This window comes from Amborella trichopoda, chromosome 5 (genome assembly GCF_054954075.1).
Source record: "Amborella trichopoda isolate Santa Cruz 75 chromosome 5, AtrichopodaSantaCruz75HAP2 v2.0, whole genome shotgun sequence".
Taxonomy (NCBI): domain Eukaryota; kingdom Viridiplantae; phylum Streptophyta; class Magnoliopsida; order Amborellales; family Amborellaceae; genus Amborella; species Amborella trichopoda.
In genome coordinates, this window is record NC_142340.1 from 36743196 (window position 1) to 36767555 (window position 24360).

Sequence of the window (24360 nt, forward strand, 5' to 3'; positions counted from 1 at the left end):
AGTATCACCAACTATTACGAGTAAAATACATCAAAATAAAGCAAAGAAAAAAAATGGGCACGATGAAAACCCGCAAAGGCATTGTGAGAAAATGTAAAATGACAAACATAGTGTAAAAACCATAGGCAAAAGCGCCACAAAAAATATAAATATGGGGGTCTTTGTGAAAACCAAAAATGACACATACCCCAAAGACTTGGATAAAAACCCGAGAGGGCGGTCAAGTCACATGTGGTGGAGACCAAACATGCTTCTAGTTCGAAGTTCATCTCTTACCCCCTTCAAGAGGAGACAAGGGGTGATCACAAGACATTAAGAGAAGAAGCAAAGCATAAAGCAGAGCAGACAAGTCAAAGCTGAAAGAAAAGAGCATTCATTACATGGCAAAATAGAGGTTACAGGTTGCAGGCTGGCTACCTCAAGATACGGACATGAACACTTACTACAGAAGTAAAGAGTCATCAGTAGAGGAAAATGAAAGACAATAACGGCTAGCAAAATGGAGACCACAAGTTGTAGGCTGTGGCTTCGAAATACAAAGTCAAGAAGAACTAAACAAACAGGACTGTATGGCCGTAACATCACACCTTACATAAGCTAGAAAGAAGCAAAGTCTTGTCTATCAAAAAGACAAAACACTATGGTTGTCTGCCTTGAAGAAGAAAGGGTTGAGGAATCATTCCTTCAGACGACTAAGTCTGAAGTAATCCCGCTGCACCTTCTTTATCTTGTCTTTTAATATTGCTCCCCTAAGATGGCTGATCTTTTTGACCAAAGGAGGATATTCCTCATGATCAAGCTGGGATGACAACGGGTTCTCCATTTCCTTGTGAGCCAAAGCGAGCAAACTTGATATCTGTTGGATATATCTTTCGAGAATGGCCATATCACTCTCATTTTCAAGGAGTACAATTTTCCTGGAGGTCAAAGACCTTTTCGAAGGAGAAGGCTGAAAATCCGAATGAACAAATTGTCGCAGGAGCAAGTCGGTCCCAAGTCTGCCCAAAAATGCCTCAGCAAGATCCAGCATGGATAAAGACCCAGAAAGGAGTCTCAGCAAAGGTGCGATAGACGAATTCTTCTCAATAGAAACCAGGTCTTCTATTTCCAAGACCTCCCTGGAGTTATTGCTTCCATCTTTTCCTTTACTAAACCAGCACCAGGAACATGGAAGTCTGCGAAATTCTTCATCAACTTCTTCATGAAGAATGGGAACATGACTAGTTCAGAGAAGGAGGCATGGCCAAAAAGTTGATAAGCAGCTCTGAGAAGATCACGCCCTATCTCCATGGTGCGGATATTAGAACTACAACGATTGAGTCTCTTGACTTGATCAGGGAAAGGCAGCCTAACTTGTTCCATGATAATTCCTCCACGGTACGCCAGTCAAGGGGGTCAATAACTTGCCCTGAGCTAGAGGTAATGATAGGGATTGGACATTCTCTTGATTCCGCTTGCATCGTAGGGGTCATAATTCCTTTTGTTCCTCTCTGGATGGCTAAAGGAGTCACCTCTTCAGTGTCATCAAGGATAATGATGGCATCTTCCAGAGTTCGATTCCTCTTATTCCAAAGGTTAAAGCCCTACTCGAGCTTCGAGTATTCGTTCTATGATGGGATGCGACTGCAAAAGAAGTACAAGAGAAAAAAAGTAAGCAGTTGAGCAAGATAACAATTCAAAAGGATAAGGTTTTTCAAGTGAAAGAAGAAAAGAAAGCATCAAAGATTTTTGCAAAATTTCGGCAGCATCTCCCCCATATGCAGGAGATCGACAGAAAAGGTGTTTGGCTAGTCCAAAGCACCCAAGAGATTCTAAGAAATCACAAGTCCGTGGGTCAAATGCCCATCGCGAAAAATGATCCTGAAGAGCTCCCTTTCCTATTATAGAAGTACCCAAGAAATGCATGAAAATGCTCAGAAATGCATAACTATGCATGGAAGTACTCAAAAGATACATAATTATGCATAACTATGCTAAACTATGCTTAACTACATCAGAAGATGCATGACAACGCGGCAACCGTGTATTGTTGTTATATCTTTGTATAAACCTGACCTCATGATTTTTTACCGAGTCCCCGCCTGTGGGTGACTGCGGAACTGTGTACTTGTAATTCCATACAATTTTAATGCAAGTAAACCATTTCTCAAAAAGAAAATGCATGACAATGCTTAGAAGTGCTCAATGGAGTTTTTAAAATGCATAACCAGTGGAGGTACTGAAGCTATTAGATTGAGATGCAAAAATGCACTAGGAATACAAGGGGTACGTGAAGATGCTACAAAGATGCTTTGGATGCTAAGGCATGCATAAAAGAATATGAGAATGTGAAGGGTTACATGAGAATGCGAAGGGCGCCTGATAAAAATGTTGCAAGATGTTCATGGTGTACACAGAAATATTAATTGACACCCAGAATACTCGAAACAAGACATTCATGATGTGCAAGAAATATTTGGGATGATTCAAGAAATATTTGGAGGCGTGCAAGAAATATTTTAGGAGTGTTCAAGAAATATTCAGGGTATTCAAGAAATATTTGGGGTGCTCAAAGAAAAAATTTGCAATATTCTAGACATCTGTGACGCACAAGATATTCAAGAAAAAAATATTTGTGGTGCAAAGAAAAATTCATGATACTTAGATATATTTGTGATGCCACGTTTGTGATGCTCAAGATTGATTCATGAAGCCCAAAGCATGCTCAAGATGCTCAAAGAAAGTTTAATATGTAAGCATGCTCAAAGAAGGTTTAAATATGCTCAAGGATATCCAAATTATCAAGACCACGTTACTCATGCATAAATTCAAGAATAGAGCGTACAAAGAAGAAGCAAGAAAGAGATGAAGAAGCATCCAAATTGACAAGAAGAAGAAGAGTGAAAGAAATGGTTACCTGGTCTCAAAAGTCATCTTCAAAGGTCACTTTCTCACTCTAAGAGATGGGTCTCTCTTACTCTCTCTCTAAAATCATAAAAATGAGGAAGAATGAAGAAAATGAAGCCCCCCCTTGCCCTTTGTATAGCCCCTGCATGATACATTTCCATCACATACCCCCACAACAGCTCTATTCCATGCAAGTCCACAAGGAGGAAAGTGTCATTTTTAAGAAGGTGGAGGGCCTAAAGGTCAAGGAAAGAGGCAAAATGACCGCCCTGCCCTTGATTGCCCCTTTGATTCCAAAAATCTCCCAGGGGCAAAAGTGGAAATAATCGCCAAACGGCGTCAAAATGGGACAAACCCGGGCTTGTTGCAAAACTCGAGCCCATACCAGTCCAAAGGTGCCCATCTTGGGCCATAAATGGGCCTCTGGTCCGGGCCACCGAGCCCACAAAGGCCCAGGTGGACCTCTCTCTCTCCTCTCTGTCAAAGCTTCCAGGCGCGGGCCCGTCTCTTATCCTTCTCTACTCTCTCACGTTCTCTCTTCTCTCTCCCTCTCCTCCTTCGAAACACACGGACCCATGCCTAGGGTGGGTTCGTCACTCCTTCCCTGCACCTCCTCTTGTCACCATCATCAACTACACGAACCCACGCCTAGGGCGGGTCTGTCATCCTCTCTCTCTCATGTCTTCTTCACTCTCTCACTATCAACTACACAGACCTGCACCTAGGGCGGGTCCGTCACTTCTCTCTCCCATGTTTTCTTTTACTCTCTCTCTCATGCACTTAAACACATGGACTCGCTTCATTCCCTTGCAAAAGCCTCTCTCTCATCTATCAACTAATTCACATGAGCCCATGGTTTAATCATGAGCTCAACACACACTTGTGCACATTGACACAAGGTAATCAAAGGGGCTATGCTCTTTGTTCTACCTACACACACTAACCCCCGGTGGGTAATCCTGAGCTCTATGAAGCCCATAAACTCTGAGCTCCATAGCCCCTTTTTCAAACCCTTTAGGTTTAGATCCTAAACCTGTTCATCCAGTAAAACCTTGGGCTCAGTTTAATGAATTTTGATGGATCCATGTTACCCATCTGAGATCTGTTTTCAAAACCATTTTTAAAACCATCAGATTAGGTATCCCAAAAATGGTGTGCCTCACCCAGGTCATCATCATTGCTAAGGATGTTTCTATCCTTATGTCTCATCCCCGACGAAGACACATTCTTAAAATGCCTGATCCCCAATGGAAATACATTGAGCATTTGCAAGAATATTCTTGACCCTAATATGGTCAAACACCACTGGAGATACACCTTTGCAGGAAGCTTCAAAATTGCAGATAAGCCTATCATTTGATTGATGCATGGCTCACAAAAATCATGATTTTCACTGTAGACCCTGATGACTCATAAAAACCATGGGAGTCCCAATCACCCCATCAACTTGACCTATCGTCCCCATGAGTCAGAAATTACCCTTTTCATTGAAATTCCATTCACCAGAAACCATCCTAGAAACCCCTTTACTTGGGCTTCACTTAAACGAAGTCCATCATCCCCATGGAGTCATGCCAAACATATCCTACTCATTTGAGCGTTCATAAGACCCCATGAGTAATACTATGCTCAAAGAGTCATAGGGCCCCCCAGTGGTCCATCATCCCTAGTGGATCACTACCCCTAGTGGTTCATCATCCCAGTAGATCACTACCCCTAGTGGTTCGTCATCCCAGTGGATCACTACCCCAGTGGTCTGTCACTTCATTGGTCTATGATCCTCAGTGGTGGGTCATCATCCCCAGTGGTGCTACACTATGACCAGTGTATGAAACATGCTATATCTTCATCACTCAAGGGAGCTTTTCAGTCCCCAGGGAGGTAACCATATCTCCACCTTGGAGATACATATTATCCCCAGGGAGTTTTTGTACACCAATTATCTCCTAATCCACCAAAACCTTTATATCCCGGCAAGCATGAGTCATTCACGATCTTGCAAAACCCAAAACATCTCCAGTAGTGTTCACCCTCATAATAAAAGCCTCACCCATGGTATCTATTACCCCACTGAGCTTTTTACAGTTATAACCCCTCCATCCTATGCATCATCAAGGAGGAGGCTTTCTCTTTTATAGAGACGGACATAGCCATGAAGCTGTGGGTAAAATCATACAAAAAGAAAGAGGCTAAGCATGATGAGCATCCAATAACGATTGTCATGAATAAAAGTGAGAGCTTCAGGTAGACATAGCCATGAAGTTATGGGTAAGATTGCCAAAAATAAAGTTGGGCATGGTGAAAACCCAAAAGGGCACCATGAGTAAAAATGAAAGACGGATGTGGCCATGAAATCACGAGTAAACGTGTTCTAAAATAGAAAACCGGGCATGGTGAAAACCCAAAAGGGTACCATGAGTAAAAATGGAAATAAAAAGGTGGACGTGACCTCAAAGTCAAGGGTAAAAGAGCCTCAATACAAGAAGTTAGTGAAAACCATTTTGTGGCGCCACTTCTATCCAGTTCAGGTGAAAACCCAAAATGCGGCTGGACTAATAAACAGGTTGATGCAGCATTCACCCTCATAGGTGGCTTCAACCAATCCAAGGATAGCAAAAGCTTGGTGATTTAGGAATCAATAACCCTCAGGGGTACCTCACTATCAAGACAAAAAAGAGCTTAAGAAAATCCAGCAACTCGGTTCAGCCTTGTTGAAGAACCCCTGAAGATCAAAAGAATTATCAAGATGGTAAGTCAGGATAGCCATTTGTTGAAGAGATTCTCCAATCCAAGACGTCAACCAAAAACAGGAAGAGCATGTTTACAATCCGAGATGGAAGTTCTTATAAGGCAATCGATTGCCTAACCTGGATCGATACCCCGGTCTCAAGGGTAACCGTCTTATTAAGGTTCCTATCTACTAGTAAACTTAGACTTTCAGGATGGCCACTAAAAAGGCCCTCGACTAAGTCCCAGTATGATCGCGGTTTCAAGCCCCAAAGAGACCGTCTTACTAAGGCCCCAGTTGCCTACAGGTTTAGACTTTCAAGACAGCCACCAAAAAGCCCCTGACTAAGCTCGGTATATTGGGTGTGTCCTAAAGAGACACCCCCTATGCCATCAATTCAATTGCTAGTGAAGCAGTTCATATGCCCCTTTAAGGGCTCTACTTGATTATCTATCTAAAGCAAAATAGACAATTCAAAGGTTTAGTGCAAAAAGGAAGGAAGCCCTTAAGCAAGGCCCCCCCACCGCTAGCCTTTTAAAGAAAAAACTGACGGATTAGGAAGGAAGTCTCTAAGCAAGACTCCCGACTGCCAGATACATCTGGATTCTGATAATACTGGGTTTATCAGGTCCTTAAGCAAGGCCCCCAGTTGTTGGAACAACAAATGCCACTGGATTGGGATCAAGCCCCAAAAGCACCCACCAATTGGCACATTAGCAAGGCACCCGGTCAGCATGCTCCCCCAAAAAAGGGATTCTAGCAGTATTGGGTTTATCAAGCCCTTAAAAGGCCCTCCCAATCATTAAAATCCACTTCGGTCATCCCTCAGGGAAGAAGCTTGGCATGGTCTCCCCCTTAAGGATTGTGTTGATATTGATGATCGAGAAGAAAAAGATTGTTGAGAAATAATAAAAGCGCCTCAGTAAGGATTCGAAAGATGAAATTTGGAAGATGAAATTTGGCGAGGTTTTGCTCTAAATGGTACCTTTCTCGCTTCTCTCAAAGAGTAGCATTCAGCGGGACAAGTTGTTATACGTCATTTTTGATGTAATTGTATCCCTGGGGACAATAAGGAGACAACTGGTAGTAACCTGGTCCCGCCAGTGCCCAAGACGTCGTCAGACCATGAGAACAATATAGCAATAAGCCTAATATTGGGCACCTCTGAAGCAGTGCCAGAATGGCCTCAAAGTGCATGAGAGGGTAGTTTTAGATACCCTAAGGACACCCATAAAGTTTCGTTGCATTCTGATAAGTTTTGAGTTCATCATGACGAAGCTTAGTTTCAAATCTAGTTCTTATCATGCTGAAAATAGACTCTATAACTATAACCTTATTTTCAGGGTCTCAAAATAATAGCAGACCGCCGCCATTGGATCTGAAATGTCGAAAAACCCCCAGGTACCAAATTTCGGCTCAATCGGACCCTCCAAAACCATTTTAGGCCCTAACTTACCATAAAAGGGTGGGTTTTACACTATTGTAGTGCAGCCTCAATGAACCAGTTTTCATTTATGGAAACTGTGTTTTCTCATTTCTAGATGGTTTTCAAATGCTCTCATTTTGGGTCCAATTAAGCTCAAATTCGGACACGAGCTAGAACTCAACAATATGCTCGTTTTTTACATATAACACGCATTATGCCGTGGCCCCAAACGAGAGAATTCCTTGAGAGAAGATGGGCTCGAAACATGAAAAATTCAGATTTTTTTAAAAAATCCAATTCCTTGAGAGGCCATAGCTCAAGATTCCGATGTCGAATCGCCGCAAGTATGGGTCCGTTATGACCGTGCTTTGAAAAGCTACAATTTGATATAATTTTTGTGAATGATCGGATGTCGGATAACACCAAATTTTGCAGTTGAAGATGGCATATTCTTCCGGTCGCCAGAATCCCATTTTCTGACGACTTACCAAAATTGGAACATGCTCAAATGGAGACCAAAATGGACAAAATTTATCACAAAATGATCGTGAAAGTATCATCTTTAATCTGTGATCAAAATGAAGACTCATAATATCATGGATCTTGCCAGATCAGTGGTTGAAGAATCACAAGTTTATGAAACTTGGCCGGATTTTGGGTTCTTCCTTAAAAATTTATTTCAAAATGATTAAAGGATATCAAAACGTGCGTAATAGTTCAAGCATCAACTCTAAGACGTTTGATCGCTCAAATTGCCATCGTAAACATTTGACAAAGCTCCCAAGGCCGAGCAATGGAAAGAGGCCCCTCATAAAGGGATGGTTTTGTCATTTGTTGAAAAGTGCTGAAGGGTATTTTGTTCATTTGGTCCAAAAACGGGATTAATATTTCAATTCATTAAATCTATATTTTCTTGACAATTTTGGTTGTTTTCTAGCAATCCACCCTTGTTTTGGGGTTGCTCTATATAAGGAACTTAAGTAATTTGTAATGGAGCTCTTGAAAATCTCTCTTGGAGGCTTGTCAATTCTTGAGAATTAAGGCTTAGGCTTGTTCTTTTGCTTTGCTTTTAAATTCAAGACTCAAGATGGGAGGAAAGAGAAACATTTCTTAGAGAGAGAAAATACCCCTAGGAACACTTCACTCCCTAGAACCCCAAGATTCCAACTCCCTTAGGATTCCCAACTCCCAATCACATACACCCTAGAACTCCTAGCTTCCATACACCCTAGAACCCCTAGCTCCCAATCCTACTCTATACACCTTACACACTACCTTAGTTAGCCTACACCCTACCCTACACCATAGACCATAGTACCCCATAAACCATAGCATCCTATATACCTTAGTTATCCTATACCTTCCCCAATCTCATACACCTTAGTTCCCATACACCATGCCTCAACCCAACCCACCTAAGCAATACACTTAGACCTTAGACCCTAACCTTGACTCAAACCTCTCTCTCTCAAGTGCATGCAAAGCGACCAATGAAGGTGCATCTAGGCACAAGCCCATTCTACGTCAACTCTCTCTCCTCTCCCTCCTCTCTCTCTTCTCTCTTTCTCTTCTCCCTTTCTCTCTTTCTCTTCTCTCTCTTTGTCTCTCCCTTTCCCTCTCTTCTCTCTCTTTGTCTCTCCCTTTCCCTCACTTCTCTCTTTCTTTCTCTCTTTCTTCTTTCTCTCTTTTCTCTCTCTTCTTTCTTTGTTTCTCTCTCTCTTCCACTCTCTCTTTCTCTCGTCTAAATTCCCGAACCCGCACCTAGGGTGGGCCCAGCTCCTCCCTCTCTTCTTTCCTTCCTCTCTCACCCTCTGTCTCATCCCACAAGCCTGGACCCACACCTAAGGCGGGTCCAGCCTTCTCTCCCCTTTTTCTTGTCCTCTCTCACTCTCCCACCTCATCCAAAGCTCGAACCGGCACCTAAGGCGGGTCTAGTCATATCTCCCCTCTCTCTCGTCCCTCTCTCACTTCCCTGCCTTGACTAAAGCCCAGACCTGCACCTAAGGAGGGTCCAGCCCTTTCTCTCTTCTTCCTTGTCTCTCTCTCAATCTCACTTCTCACCTGAAGCTTGGACCCACACCATAGGCAGGTCCATCTTTTTTTAATCCCTTTTAACTCTTCTCTTCCTTTCTTTAGTACGTCTCTCTCTCTAATTCATATCTTCGTCTCCCATACATTCATCTCATTTTATTTTATTTTCATCATTCTTCATTCTCTCTCTTACTTACTGCTTCTTTCACCCTTGAACACTTGATTTGGGGTCCTCCTAAGATAGTGCCCTAGGGTTCTAACTCTTGGACTGCTACTCCAACCAACAGCTCGTACAGTGTAGTTGAGTTGTAAGAGATCCTGATTCTCTTACACTCGATCACTCGGGTTGGGGTTATCCAAAGTCAACTTTTCTTAAAGTTCTAACCCTTACACTACTCTAACTACTGAGTCACATAGTGTTCAAGTTGTGAGAGGCTCCTGTCTATTTTGCTCTCTCTCTCACGTTCTTCTCTCCCTTGATCACTTTTAGGCGGCTCTTTTAGTGACATAGTTACAGGATCAGTTATGTAACTCCACTTCCCAAATCCTCCAGGTACCAAGGCTTCGAGCCTGATGCTTTTCCTTATCTCCGTTAATATCTCTTGGGAGAGTTATTCCGGGAGGCTGCCCAATTTTTGGGTCATCCCTTCACTTCTTTTACTTCATCTTCTTCTTCTTCTTCTTCATCTCTAAATCAAGCTCGCATCGACTCATTCTTATTCTTTTTCTTTCCTCTCTTTCTTACCTATTTTTCCTACCACTCTACCCCCAAGACTAGAACGATTAATCTACAAGCACATTGAAGAGGAGTTTACTATAAGTGGATTTCATTAGTAGTTTTCCCGTGAGAGTTCAGGTGAAGTGTTGAGTTTAGAGAAGGGGCTGAAACCAAACCACGCTACTGGACAGCCGAAGGGCTTTCGTGCATTGATCTAAGAGGGCAATAGCTCGGGCTTATCCCACGATCAACCGTGGTGAGGTAGGTGTTCGAGTTCACCTCTTCATCGCTTTAAAATCCTCTCAGAGTTGGAAATATCTATCCGCACGTGGCATGTGGGATGCACACACACACGCAAGTCAAGCGGTTGTTCGAGAGGGGGTTTATCGAGCCCGGGTCCCCAAGGGTGTCCGAACGAGGTAAATCCATGCCCAACCAACCTCTATTGGCTAAAATTGTACCATCCAAATAAGGAAGAATCAAATAAATTTGGCAAACAATTTATAAGTCATCCATCTTGAAATATAGGCCCAAAAACTTAATAATTCTTCTAATTTGGATCGCCCTGAAATTTGGTGTGTCTCTCACTCCTACGAAAAACCTTACCAACTTATGAGAAGACATTTTTATTAAAAGCAATTGCATAAATGGTTGAGAAACCTGGGGAGTACTTTGGACATACTAAAATTTTAAAGGTAAAGTGGTTTATGTGTCGAGGGGCAAATAACTACATTTACATCCCCTGAGGCATCCCTCATCTATCTTTGGAGTTGTAGTCTCTCCAAAAAAAAGACTAAAATCAACGATTTAAAATTTTTCTTTAAAATATTTTGTAGTTCTTAAAATTTAGTTTTTGTCACATTCATGTTCTCCACGTTAGAGCTTATATGTACCTACTAAATTAGATAAAAAATCCATCAAGAAACTGGGTCATGAAGAGGGGCCCCATTTCTACATATGAGTCCTAGAACTCATAGAAGTTGTATTTTGAAAATGTAACCTAAAAGTAGGGTTGGCAATGGGCCACACGGCTTGGCACAACTCGGCCCACTTGGCCGAGCCTTAGAAAAGTAAGGCTTGGGCCACCTTTAGTGGCCGAAGGAGGGGCGGGCTTGGGCCAACGCCGGTCTGGTTTTGCCTAGCCCAGCCCAGCCCAGTCCTAATAGGGCGAATGCCTGTCCTAGGCCAAACAAGGGTAGGGCCGGCTCAGGGTCGGGGCAAGCCTAACTCAGGCCTGGCTCAAATAGGGTTAGGGCTGGTCCTATGGGGACAAGGGCCAAGGATAGGCCGGCTCAAGCCCTTCCCATAGCCACCTATACCTAAGAGTCATGCCTTTATCAAACACCTAAAATAAAAAAGTTCCAAGCGACATTCGAACATTACAAATATCTGACAAATCTTGAGCTTCTATGAACTGCACAACACATATATTTCTCTTGTTAGATATGGTGATGTACAAAATAACAACAATAATGAAATTACATGTTATATGGGATTGGATTGATATCAAAAAGTTTCCTAACTTAGGAAGAAAATCCACCTTGCCCTATTTGGGACCACACCATATGGGAAAGGTGGCTTCTTAGAGAGAGGTAGGGTCTCCTACATAGAGAGACAAGGCCTCCACATAGAGAGGAGTGAGCTTCACAGAAGAACTGCAATGGTGCCTATTATACGGCATTTTTTATGTACTTGTATCCCCGGGACGATTAAGGAAGGAGCCAGTCGCAACCTGGTCCCGTCGGCACCAAAACGTCGACAGACCACGGGAGCTCTAAACAAATAAGCCTGTTATTGGGTGACCTCGAAAAAAGTGTTAGATACGCCTCAAATGCATGAGACGGTAGCTTTAGATGCCCTAAGGACACCTGTAAAGTTTCGTCGCGATCCTACAAGTTTTAAGCCAATCATGACGAAATTCAATTCTCAATTCCAGGTCCTGTCATGCTGAAAAGGGACCTTATAACTACAGTTCTATTATTGGGGTTTCAAATGAGCTCCAGACCACTGCCCTATTCTAGTTCCTACTCTTTGCCCTTTTTGAGCCTTCCAATTGAAATAACTTGCACCTCTTAACAAATGTTGTACCAGGTATGTGCCGCACATGGCCAGCCCAACGAAGTCTACTCGCTCTCATCATATCGCCTATTGGTTCCACACCTAAATTTTCCTGAATGCATTCATTTCAAATTCTATTATTTATTGCATTGCCACTCATCCATTTCAACATCCTCATCTCTGCTATACTCGTTTTGTGAGTATATTGTTTTTTGACTACCCAACATTCTGTCCCATAAAGAGCAAAGATGGTTTCACAGTTGTCCTATAGAACTTGCCCTTCAGTTTCATATGTATGCGACAATCACATAAAATCCCAGCTGCACATCTTCATTTCACCCACCTAGCCCTAATTCTATGTGCAACATTCCCCAATCTCTCCATTTTCGTATATCATCAACCCAAGCTTGAGTTACCATCGCTCCCCCAAAAATCCAGTTTTTCAACTGGATTGCATTGTCCCAGAGAGCCCTCACAGTAGAACAACTCAAAAGGAGATGGCTACCAATTCCTAACAGGTGTGTGATGTGCACTTCCAATGAGGAGAATACCCTTTCCTCCATTGCCCCATAGTCAGTGTTTCAAAACGTGCTAGGCAACACCTAGGAGGTCGTGGGGGTCTAGGCTGCCCAGGGCCTACCCGGAAACTTTTCAACGGGCAATGGGTTACCCCTTCCTTCCTTTCGCTCTTTAAATCCTTACAACCCTTTCCTTGGCCTAAAGCAGGCATTCTTCTTTGGAAAGCCTCAACAACGGTGACACTTTAGAATTTTTATGGGGGAAAGGCATTTCATCAACTTCAATGGGGAACAAGATTCAAACTTTGGTTATTTTTTGGGCAACCAATCACAACCTTTTCAAAAGCTATCCCCAGCCTTTAGCCAAAATTGGCAAGCCTTACTCTTCTCTTGACAAACTATCACCCCCTGGGCCAGTCTATGGATCCCCTCCCCCACCGCCCCCCCCCGAATGGGCATATATATCAATTGTTCTCTCGACAATCCTGATCCAATAAGAACTGGAGGACTCTCATTAGAAACCATGAAGGCCACACTCTTTCTTCTTTCTCTAAACACATTGGCCACACGGACTGTCATTCAGCTGAAGCTTTGGCCCTTTTGGAGGGCCTCAAATTATTCGAACCCCACTCCAGCCCATCCTTGATTATAGAGGGAGATTCCATGAATGTCATCCACTGGGCCTCACGTGTCTCCCCTTGCCCTTGGGCTGAGATCCACCATTTATGCAGGCATATGGACGTCTCCTTGAAGGATAATTGGCGAGAGGCCGACGCCGTCACTGACTCCCTAGCCAAGGATGGAGCTACTGCCAGTTCACAGTGAATAACTTCCACTCACTACTACTATGGGGTTTTTTTTGGTTTTCATAGTTCCTTTATACAAACTGGAGATTATCGAATGCTGGGATTTATTTTTTGCTAGTCTAGCGTCTTTTGTATGGTGCCAGTGCCCCCTTTTATGGGAAGCCATTTTTTGTATAGAGCTCCCCGTCTGTGGGAAGCCTATTTTTTGACATATTGGACTCTCTTTTCTTTATATAATAGCAATGTCAACAGCTTCAAAAAACAAAAGGAGTAAGGGTAAGGGTTGTTTTTTTATCCCAAATCAAAGTGGTAGGGGCTCCTATCTCAAAACAAAATGTAAGAGGATAAACACAAGATGGGTTAGGATATATCCAAGCCTGTCCACAAGAATGTAAGAGGATAAAGACAAGACGGGTTAGGATATGCCCAAGCCTGTCAACAAGAAAATCTTGGGTTGATGTCTACCTGCCTGGACTGACAGTCAAGCAGATAGCAATATGAGCACGCAATATGTGCACCATCCATTCTCCATCAAATCGCTTTCAAATGGTAAATCTTTCTAATATGAAATTTTGTGAGTAGATAGAGGACTCAAAGAAGAATATATGACACAAATTTCAGCTCATTCGGATTAGAAACGAGGGAAATATGATTTTTCAAAGTTGCCCAATAATAGTTTCTAATTTTCAGCAACAGATATGTCAATTATGGGCCAAACCGCTTTCGATCAGATGATTATTGGCTATGAAAACTAATAGAGCTGATAAAGGATTGAATGAAGAACATATTTACCAAATTTCATAAGAAAACTCATTATAGATTGAGAGAAATCTCAATTTTACCATTCAGAGGACTTCTTGTTTTGATAAACAGATGCTTGGCAGCCGGTGAAGACTGGCTGCCTCTAAGTATGAAAAGGGGGTCAACTCACCTCCAAATGACCTGAAACCCTGAAATAGGCTATCCTTCCTTAGATTCAACTTCCAGCAAGTTTCATGCCAAGCCAAAGGCCAAGCATAGTGTGGCGCACAATGAACTTAGAGATGCAAATAAGAATTCAAACCTCATCCAAATTACATCAAATTTGGCTAATGGGCTTATAAAGCCCTAAGCTTGAGATCCCCAAAGTTTGATCTCGTTCTGAAATTGTTTGATAGAGTTTTCCAATGACCAGTCGCCAAGGCATATCTGATGATGAGCCGCCAATCCTTTTAGGGCATATCAGACCCTTGATGGGCATATTTGCAGTCTCCACCTTGATGAAGCCCTTGATACATGGGTTCTAGGAGTATAGTTCGAACCACCCATGAGATGTTAAGCCCATAATATTATGCTTGGAGTCGAGTTGTCGCCAAGCCATCAGGCTAAGTTTGGTAGCCGGTGATCTTTAAAATAGGTCAATGCTAGTCCGTCCTCCATGTGATTGGTATCGTAGGTTGATGATGCCTTCATTTGATATGTCTTCAAGGTTTCACGAAGATCCAACCATGATAAGGTCAAGTTTGATAAAGGTTGACAGCACGGCTCATACATCTCTTGCCAACTGGTAGACCTTTCTCCTTACCCATATAACTCAAGAGCGATTATCTATAGTGTATTTGGACTTGTGATGATCCAAGACACCACTGTTTGCCATTGGCAATCTAGGTCCATTGTTGAAATCCAAAAAGCTTTTTCGTCATCGTTGTTAATGTCAAAAATAGGGTCTTGATGTGTTCTGGGAGAGAACAAATGATGGCTGCTATTCCAACTCTCGACATTAAGAGGCCCTTTGGTGGGGAAACCATTGCTAGAGGAGGTCCTAGATGGAAGCCCGCAAATACCCAACATAGGCCAAAGGACTGGATAAGAAGTGACCAGATTATTTAGGCCACCCTATAATGAAGCAGCACGACTATTTCTGGCCGCTCTTTGCAAAGTATACACCTGTTGGGCTTTTGTCTTTTTTGTTCTTTTATTACAAATATAAAAAGATTGCTCCATAGATACATATGGAAAGGCCCCTATTTGTAGATGGTCAATGGTTAGCAACATGTCCAAACTGGCCAAACATAGAAAGACCGAAGATTTGTGTGGAGATGGAATGTCCGACACCTTCGGAAAGTTGCCGGATTTTCAGAGGTCTGTATGAGCACTCGGTGGAGAGACTTGACCAAGAAGTTCCCTTTCCATTTGGAATCTATGAGATGGTATCTTTGCCATTGTTAGGCAGGTGATATGTAGGCTGTCTCACAGAGAAGACATATCATTGACTTCACTCTCTTAGATACCTTCTAAATTCAGGGGACCAAATCTTCTTACGATCAAGTCCTTCAATATAATCAGTAATGGGAGCCTGTCAATACACAGCAATCTGAGCTAGATTTGGGAATCGCATAGCCAGAGACTGTTCCTAACAATGAATCTGTCCAGAAACACCATTCCATTGCCCGTCTTAAAGCTGATTTTGGTGATGATCTGAACTCTTAACCATATTTAGATCTTTCCAAGCCCCCTGTTGCCATTTATGATAACATCTGAGATTTCACAAACCATCCAAACTTATATGTCATATGTTTGAGATATGACTAGCCTCCAGAGGTAGTCATCGGGTCTTCCTAAATAGCCACCGCCTAAATAGCCACCGCCATTTCCCCAAAACTTTTGAGTTAATTACCTCATCTTCCTGATGCCTGGGCCCCCAAGGTTTTGGGTTTGAGGACAGATTCCCATTTAACTAGATGCAAGTTGTGCACTTCTTCTACCCCTCCATAGGAAATCTTTCTGAATGTGTTCAATTTTGTGCATCACCGATCCTGGCATTGCAAATAATGACTAGAATAGACAGGCAGGTTCAAGAGTGTAGCTTTTATCAGGGTGATGCGGCTCCCAATGGATGGATACAAAGTCTCCCAAGAAGAAAGCCTCCTTTTGAAACATTTGGACCACTTTATCCCTTACCCAAAATGGTGTTTTTCTTCATGTTTACAACTAAGCCAGATGCATATTCAAGCATCTAAGAAAGAGCCATAAGGATCAAACTTGCTGTACTGTAGAATCACAAAAAAGCAGGGTCTCATACCTGTATGGTAAATGAATGACAAGGAAACCACAACAAGCCTTCGACATAAATGTTGGTGACTACTTTACTGAACAGATCGGCCATTATCAAAAAGAAAAATAGTGTCGGTGGATTGCCTTGTTAAGTGCCAGGTGTGCAAGGAAAGAAGCCTCCCAATATATGTTGAGTATGATAGAGAATGAGGCTGTGATTAAGCATTCCAAGATACATCACAATCATTGAGCAAAATCCGATGTTGTTGTGCACTTTCCAGTCCACGCTCGTATGCTTTTCCAACGTCTTTGCATGTGATACTCAAGGTTTTTGAATTGTGGTAAGCAACAATGCATTCATGAGTATCAAAGCTCCAAGTAAGATCTGCTCCCCTTAATGAAAGACCTTTGTGGACTTGGATGACATCTACATACCCTATTTTCGAGGCCATAACCTTTGCCAAAATGTCCATGGCATGCTTTAGGAGACTCATTGGAGAAATGTCCAAATCTACTCTGTGCCATCAACTTTGGAATAAGGCCAACAAATGTGTATTTCATGTCCTGTGACCTCTTCCTCTCCTATAGAATTCAGTGAATACCATCATGGTGTCAGACCAGTAGAGGTCCCAAAATTCTTGAAAGACTTCATGCGGAATCCATCTGGGCTGGGTGCTTTGTCTTGAGCAAGTTCCATAGCTGCTCTCTAACTTCTTTCACATCAAATGACCATTCCAGCCATGAGGCGTTGTCCCGAGTCATTTTCTTCAATGATATCAAACTTAGGTCATGGAGGAGGTTCTGATCTGAAAAACAATCCAAAGAAGGCTATAATTCCTTTTGTTAGGGTATCTTCTCCTTTGGTCACACATTGTTTTACTTGGATATGGTGGATCTAGTTGTTGCATCGCCTACTACTTCCATCTTTGGAAAAATCTGGTGTACAGATCTACTTTATGAATCCATTGAACTGCGATATCAATGAAACAGCAAACAACCTTCTGTTTGAGAATATGATGAGAATTCGCTTTGGCCTTGGTGCTTCTATATCTTTCTTTCTTGCACACATCTCCAGTCTCCTCGAATCGGTCAATATCAGAGACAGTATAGACATGTGCTTGCTTCTTGCTTATGAGATGCCTAAAGACATGCTGATTCCAGAGTTCAAATCTGAAGATTTGGGACAGGATAAAATTTGGCAGGTGTTTAGAAAAAAAATGGGCATTGTCTGTGGTTTTGGGAAGGGCCAGGACCAACTCAGAGGGTATCCAGATTAGGTCTCCAAAAAGCTACCCAATTTAGATAGAGTGGGGGAATGAAAATGATATCTCCAGGTGAACTGGCACCAATGAGGAGTATGTCCATGCGATCATGGTTATTGAAGAACCATGAGAATCCCCGCATGCTGGTATTAATTCAACCTCCCTTGGTTTTGTTGATAGTTAGAAGGAGAACATTGAAAACTCCACCTAGGTACCATGGGAGGCAATAGTCCTCATTGATATGGCCCAGCTCCAGCCAAAATGCCTCTCACAGAACCAGCCCATGGGGCATGCAACAGCAGTGAAAACCCATCTCAGTCCATTGGTGGGATCTTTGACAAGTAGAGAAGTAAAGGAAGTTACAAATTCTCCTGAATGACTAGTGTGTGATCCCAAAGAAGGCATATATACCCAGATCTGCCATTTGCAGAGATGGAGGACTGTTGCTCTGAGCTGCTACCCAGAGGCTCTAACAAAAGAAAGGGAAGGGCCATCCTGCTTGGTTTCTATAACTGCAAGAACTGCTCACCTGTGGGAGTGAAATTTGAGACAGAGCTCTTCTTATCAGGGTGTCTCAGGCCTCCCACATTCTCACATAATCTTCATGTGGTGATTTGAGGATCTTCCAGCGTCCTGGATGTTTGCTTCTGATGTAACTCTATTGTAGTTGATGGTAAAGCTAGATTTTTCAGCTCACGAGCTCCTTGTCCCTTAAATGCAGGGGTTGGGAAATTCTCAGCAATGTCCACAATGTGCCATTCATGTGTGAGGCCCATTGCATTTAGCATGCTTCCAATGTACAGGGTAGCTTGTGCAATGTCTTTTTTCTCCTTGTCATTATTGATGTCAAATATGGCTCTGTACTCCCCATTTTGCATATTATATTCAATCAGCATCTTTCTTCCCTACTGCACCAGAAAGCAAGGCCACCTCTTGGAATTACAGAGAAGTAAACCATAGATAATCACATATCTGCACAACACAAGTTGAAATGAAGCTAACAAACATGCACAAGGACATACACCGATGTGACTTTCTCCCGCCCCTCCCCCCTCCCTCCCTCCCTCCCTCCCTTCCTCCCTCCTTCCCTCCCAACTTCACACACACGCACAAAATAATATTGTGCATGATTTTTTTTCCCCTAAGGCTATGCATTACACACGGGTTTTTGCATGTATCATTATTTAACCATTGAGTGCAAATCGTTATGCGCAATTCTGTAATGCACATATATTGACCTTTGTTACACTGACAATAAGGATAAGACAAACTGCAATGACTATGGTTCTAAGTTCCAATAGACAAAAATTCTAACTTTCAACTTCAGTTATTGGCAACCCTTTGTGTGAGCAGTTTAGGAAAAGGCACTTGCCAAAGGAGACCAAGAACTAAATCTAACAAATAACAAGAAGCAAATAAAGGGAAAAGGGTAATGAAATTGTATAGCTTAAAGAGTTGGAAAGAAACAAACCACCACTTCAAGTAAACTTCCATGAGGCAGCCTTCTTACTGCATTAGATTCAAGTTCCAATCTTTTGAGTTGCCGCATCAAACCATTATGATGTAATGAAGTCCCAAAAAATTATGATAGAAAGAATTCCCATGGCATACTCGGGCCAGCAATGCACAATTTAAATTAACACTACTGCAAATTATGTGTATTTATCCAGGAAAAATCACTTTCTAGTGTACACCAGAAAAACTGGACACAGAAAAACTGTGAATCAAAAATACATTCATCCGCACAAGAGTACAGATTAATCAATAGAAACCAAAGCGTGCACGTGGCCAAGTTCAACTGATTACAAATAAGCATGTTTCTAAATAGCATGGCCAATTGTTGCTGACGGAAAAACTACGCGTACCTGCATCATCGTCAAATTGCAAGAGATAACATCAATTTTGCCATACGCGAACTATGACAAGAACCCACTACCGAGGTTTTTGGCTTCTCCTTCAGCTGTCAGCACTTAGGTAGTAGTAGTTGTCTTGTCTGAATAAATAGCAACATAAAACCAATAGTTGTCTTGCCTGAATAAATGGTAACATAAAATCAGAGATAAAGAAGCCCCTCATCTCTAATTTGCCAAGTTTTGATTTTTGGTCGATACTCTTCTTTATCTAACTCTGCCATAGCGAGTTCCAAGCCTCGATAAGGGAGGAAGGTTGTGTTAGGTAGGGCAGACAACATAAAACGTTGCCACATCTTTTCATGAATCCAGCCGATCCCAAATAGTTGGGATAAGGCTCAGATGATGATGATGATGATGAACCCTTCTTTATTTCTATAACCTTTTAAACTGTTCTCTTTGTGGCATACACTCCTCAAGAGTCGACCGCAAAATTTGGGTAGATATGCTAATCTTCCCCTGATAGTAATACTTATCAAATAAAATGGAATACCTAAGTGCAGCATGCAGCTCCTCACTCTCAAAACCACAAGATAAAATCTTATCCCACTCATTTGATCTTCCCTCAAAACAAATCCCATGTAGCAGAGAAGCAAAAGTTACAGAATCTGGCGTAAGACCCTTCCCTCCCATTTTATCCCTCAACTTCAAAGCCAAACCAAGCATTTTAGAGTGACAAAGGCAAAGGATAATAGCATTGTAAGCAGCAGTCTTTGTGTCCCAACCCTCTAATTCCATACACATAAAGAAACCAAGAAGAATAGAATTGCGATTCTCCCAGGATACCCTTCCTTCCATGGTCCGTGAAATTGATGTATGGTTAGTGAGCCCATTAATAAGATAATGAAAAGTGGCATCATTAGGCGCACAATTCTTTTCAAGCATTTCTTCGAAGAGAGAGCATGCTTCCTCGATCTCACCCTCCTTGGAATAAGCATCAATGAGGATGCTATAGGTGATGACATTGGGAGCACAGCCACCAGATTGCATCTCTTGAAAGAGGTCGCGAGCACTGTCTAATCTTCTCATTCTGCAAAATCCATTAATAAGCACGGTATATGTAACCACATTTGGTATAGTTTTCTGCTTCATCATATCTCTAAAAACCCTTTGGGCCTCTTCCATGTTGTTACCTTTCACATATCCATCTATTAGAGTGGTGAAGGTAAATTTATCAGGACAAAGACCTTCCCTTACCATGGCATCCATGCACGACTGAGCATCACCCATCATGCCAAATTTACAGTACCCTTTGATCATGGCATTATACCCAACCTGATCAAACTTAATACCCTTTTCACCCATGAATGCAAAAAGCTTCTTTGCCTCATTCAAATCACCTTCTCTGATGTACCCATCAATCAATGTAACATAGACAAAGCCATCAGGAATAACCCCACTTTGGAGCATTTCAATAAGCAGCTTATTAGCAATAGGAAGCATCCGTTTCTTGCATAGACCACTCATCAAAACATTGTATATACCAGCATCTGGAATGACCCCATGTTTCATCATCTTATCTCTAATTGCCATGGCATGACTAACCTCTCCAACTATAACAAGACCATGGATTAGAGAGCCATAGGTGATTAAATCAGGTTTATGGCCTTGAACCAACATATCAGACACTAAATCCAATGCTCTAGCCATGTTTCTCAACTTACAATGGGCATGAACCAGAGGAGTGTAAGTAAATTTATTCGGTTTTAGTCCCCGGCTAATAGCTTCTCTAACTAGATTATCAGCCTCCCCAACCTTCCCTTCCTTGCAAAAACCACTTAACAAAGTATTAAAGGAACTGATATCAGGCTCACAGCCTCTCTCTAGCATAGTTTTGAATGTATTCACGGCTTCTACCATAGCACCAAGCTTGCAATGAGCATCAATAAGTGTATTATATATCACGACATTGATGCAGAGCCCTCTCTCTCTCATCTCAGATAAAAGCTTGTCAGTGGCCTTAAGGTTCCCCTTCTGGCACAAGCCATGAATAATGGCTCCATAAGATTTTACAGTTGGTAAAAAACCCTTCATTTTCATCTCATTGAGAAGCCCAAAGGCACGCTTAATTTCACCTTTTCTGCAATAACCAGAGATTAGTGTGTTGTAGAAAACAATATTAGGAATGCACCCTTCTCCCCACCGATCTTCTATCAATTTCCGACCCTCTTCAACTTTACCTTCACTGCACAAGCCTCTTACCATTATACAAGTACTGTAATTATCAACCACCGCTAGTGAATCCTTTTCTCTCACTGAACTCTCTCCATTTTCTCTCTCTAACATCTCAGAGTAAATCTTTAATGCCATACCCATTTTTCCATTCTTGATAAGAGTATCAAGCAAGGAGTTGCATGCAAAAACCCGAGGAAAAAAACCCAAACTTTTTGCAAATTTGTAGAGATATAGGGCCCTGTCAATGAGACCAGCTCGAGCATGAGAGATAATCAATTCGTTTAAAGCATGAGTGGTTGGTTGCAGGCACTCAGCTTCCATTTCTTCCATTAAAGCCTGAATTTCTTGGAATCGATTCGAGAACGCCAAAGACTTCAGTAGAGCAGAGTAAGACCGAGAATCTGGACGAATGCCACTGTGCTTGGAGACCCAATGAAAGAACTTGAGACCCAAATTGGGGTCTAGAAGGCGATCGATAACCAGAGGAATAACATCTATACTTATCGATTCTTCCCCTGAATGCCTGAAACTCAGAGCACTTTCCCATTCTTTTTGGGTTTTAATAATCTCTGATGTTTCTCTCACCAAAGCAACCAAATGGGTTTCTTTCAAATGTTTAGAATGGTAAGTTGCAAATGAACAAGAGGTGATTTTGAGAGGAAATTTACAGAGAAAAAGATAGCTTCTCGACATGTGACAGGAAAAAAGGGGAGAGAAAAAGAGAAGAACTTTGATGAAGAGGAACGATGATTGCCTTAGGAATGAATAAGAAGTCCATGAATGTGCAGAATGGAAACCAAGTTGGTGAAGAAGAAACCTTCTTCAGCCATTAAACAAAACCAACATGAAATTTTATTAGTAAACAAACACCTCAAGATTTGAGAATGTTTGGGAAATTCAGTTAACAAACAACGATGCTTTCTCTCCCACTATACCTGTGCCGAAGGAGACTTCTATGCTCTCTCTCTCTTCACTCTCTCTCTTGAAAACGGCGTACCATCTCTCTCTCTATGTCCGAGAAACGCCTGCTCTTCTCTCTTCCCTCTCGAAAACGGTTTAGCATCCACCCCCGTCTCGAGGACGAGCTCAGGAAATTATATTATTATTAAATTAAAAAAAAGTTAATCATTGAAGGGGGTGTAGCTCAGATGGTAGAGCGCTCGCTTAGCATGCGAGAGGTACGGGGATCGATACCCTGCATCTCCATTTTGTTTTAGTTTTACTAATAGAAGGCAAATAAAACCCCGCATCTACATTTTGTTTTAGTTTTACTAATAGAAGGCAAATAAAACCCCGCATCTACATTTTGTTTTAGTTTTACTAATAGAAGGCAAATAAAACCCCGCATCTACATTTTGTTTTAGTTTTACTAATAGAAGGCAAATAAAACCCCGCATCTCCATTGATATAAGGGCCATTTAACTTTGGTATTCAAAAGGTTTTTTTATGTACTGATTAGCCAACTTCTCTCTTTTAGCCTACCTCTCTCTCTTTTTTACATTCCATGACATTTTTTTTTTTTTTTTTCTCATTTTTAGCTAATTAGGCGTTGAGAATCTATCTCAATGCATTTTATAAGGGCATTGATATAAGGGCCATTTAACTTTGGTATTAAAAAGGTTTTTTTATGTACTACTTAGCCAACTTCTCTCCCTTTTTAGCCTATATTCCATGAGTTTTTTTTTTTTTTTTTTCTCATTTTTAGCTAATTAGGCATTGAGAATCCATCTCAGTGCATTTTATGAGGGCATTGTATAATATAAGGGCCATTTAATTCTGGTATTAAAATATCAAGGTTTTTTCTAAGAAAAACCTTTTTGGCCCATATTTGACTAATTAGGCCCATAAGAATTATCTCAATCCATGGCATTGTATACGATAAGGCCATTTACCTTTGATATTAAGAAGTCAAGATTTTTGTTGCGAAGCAAAGTGCAAAAGGTGAATAAACTGACATTTATGTTATTTATTTATTTATTTCACTAAATCATGAATAGGCCCACGAGAATTTTTGTTTTTTTATTTTTCTTTTTACTATTTAGGCTCTTAGAATTCATCTCTGTGCATTTTATTGTAGCAACATATTCTACAAGACCATTTATCTTTGGTATGAAGAAATCCTAATTGCCCATAATTGACAAATATGATATCTCCTAGCTTAGAGTGTATTCATTTTATTAATAAATAAATAAATAAAAGAAAAGAAGAAAAAGACATCAACTTTGAGTTTGGTAAATGGGACACCTCTAGCTGCCAGATTTCATATCCAATTGACCAAAATTGATTGTGTCTTCCATGTATATTATTATGGAAAAAGTTTATATAAAGGTTGCAACATTAAAATGTAAAATTACAGATGCACCTAAAAACTCCATTAGAAAATATTATTTTAATATTGAAAAGCCCTCTAATTGATCATCTCGACATCAAGGTTTATGAATATGAAGAAAAGACAAATTAAGTTTCAGAAATACTGCATCTTGTAACACATTATCTTAACCGTCCATTTTCAAGCTTTTCATATGTTTCCAGATCTACTTGATTTTAATCATTTTTGGAGTTTAAAATTTTATAATTAGATATGAAAATATATTTTTCAGATAATCCTAAGAATTTTTTACACCAAAATTATGTGTTATAATAAAATTTGGAGGTGCACCTTAATTGGATTGTTTAAGGTTGCAACCTTATAGAAACCACACCCTATTATTATTGTCTATTAGGTGAATAAAGTAAATTTGCCTACATTCTTATGTCAGCCCATGAGATTTTTTTTTTCCATTTTTAACTAAGAAAAAAGTTTATATAC

At 41.2% G+C, this 24360-nt stretch overlaps 1 protein-coding gene and 1 non-coding gene across 2 annotated transcripts; one reads left to right on the top strand and one right to left on the bottom strand.

Annotated features, from left to right (window-relative positions):
* Positions 1 to 357: 357 nt before the first annotated feature.
* On the bottom strand, positions 358 to 22598 carry LOC18428429 (Pentatricopeptide repeat (PPR) superfamily protein). The gene is made up of 2 exons (XM_020663739.2): positions 19332 to 22598; positions 358 to 1623 (listed from the first exon to the last, which is right to left on the bottom strand). The coding sequence occupies exon 1, from the start codon at positions 22242 to 22244 to the stop codon at positions 19752 to 19754; it is 2493 nt and encodes an 830-aa protein (XP_020519398.1). The 5' UTR covers positions 22245 to 22598; the 3' UTR covers positions 358 to 1623; positions 19332 to 19751.
* Positions 22599 to 22684: 86 nt separating this feature from the next.
* On the top strand, positions 22685 to 22757 carry TRNAA-AGC (transfer RNA alanine (anticodon AGC)). The gene has a single exon. It is a non-coding gene; the product is annotated as a tRNA-Ala (tRNA).
* The last annotated feature ends 1603 nt before the right edge of the window (positions 22758 to 24360 follow it).

Bases quoted from the DNA above. Each gene is read 5' to 3' on its own strand.
- LOC18428429 (XM_020663739.2), bottom strand. From the start codon at position 22,244: ATGTCGAGAAGCTATCTTTTTCTCTGTAAATTTCCTCTCAAAATCACC.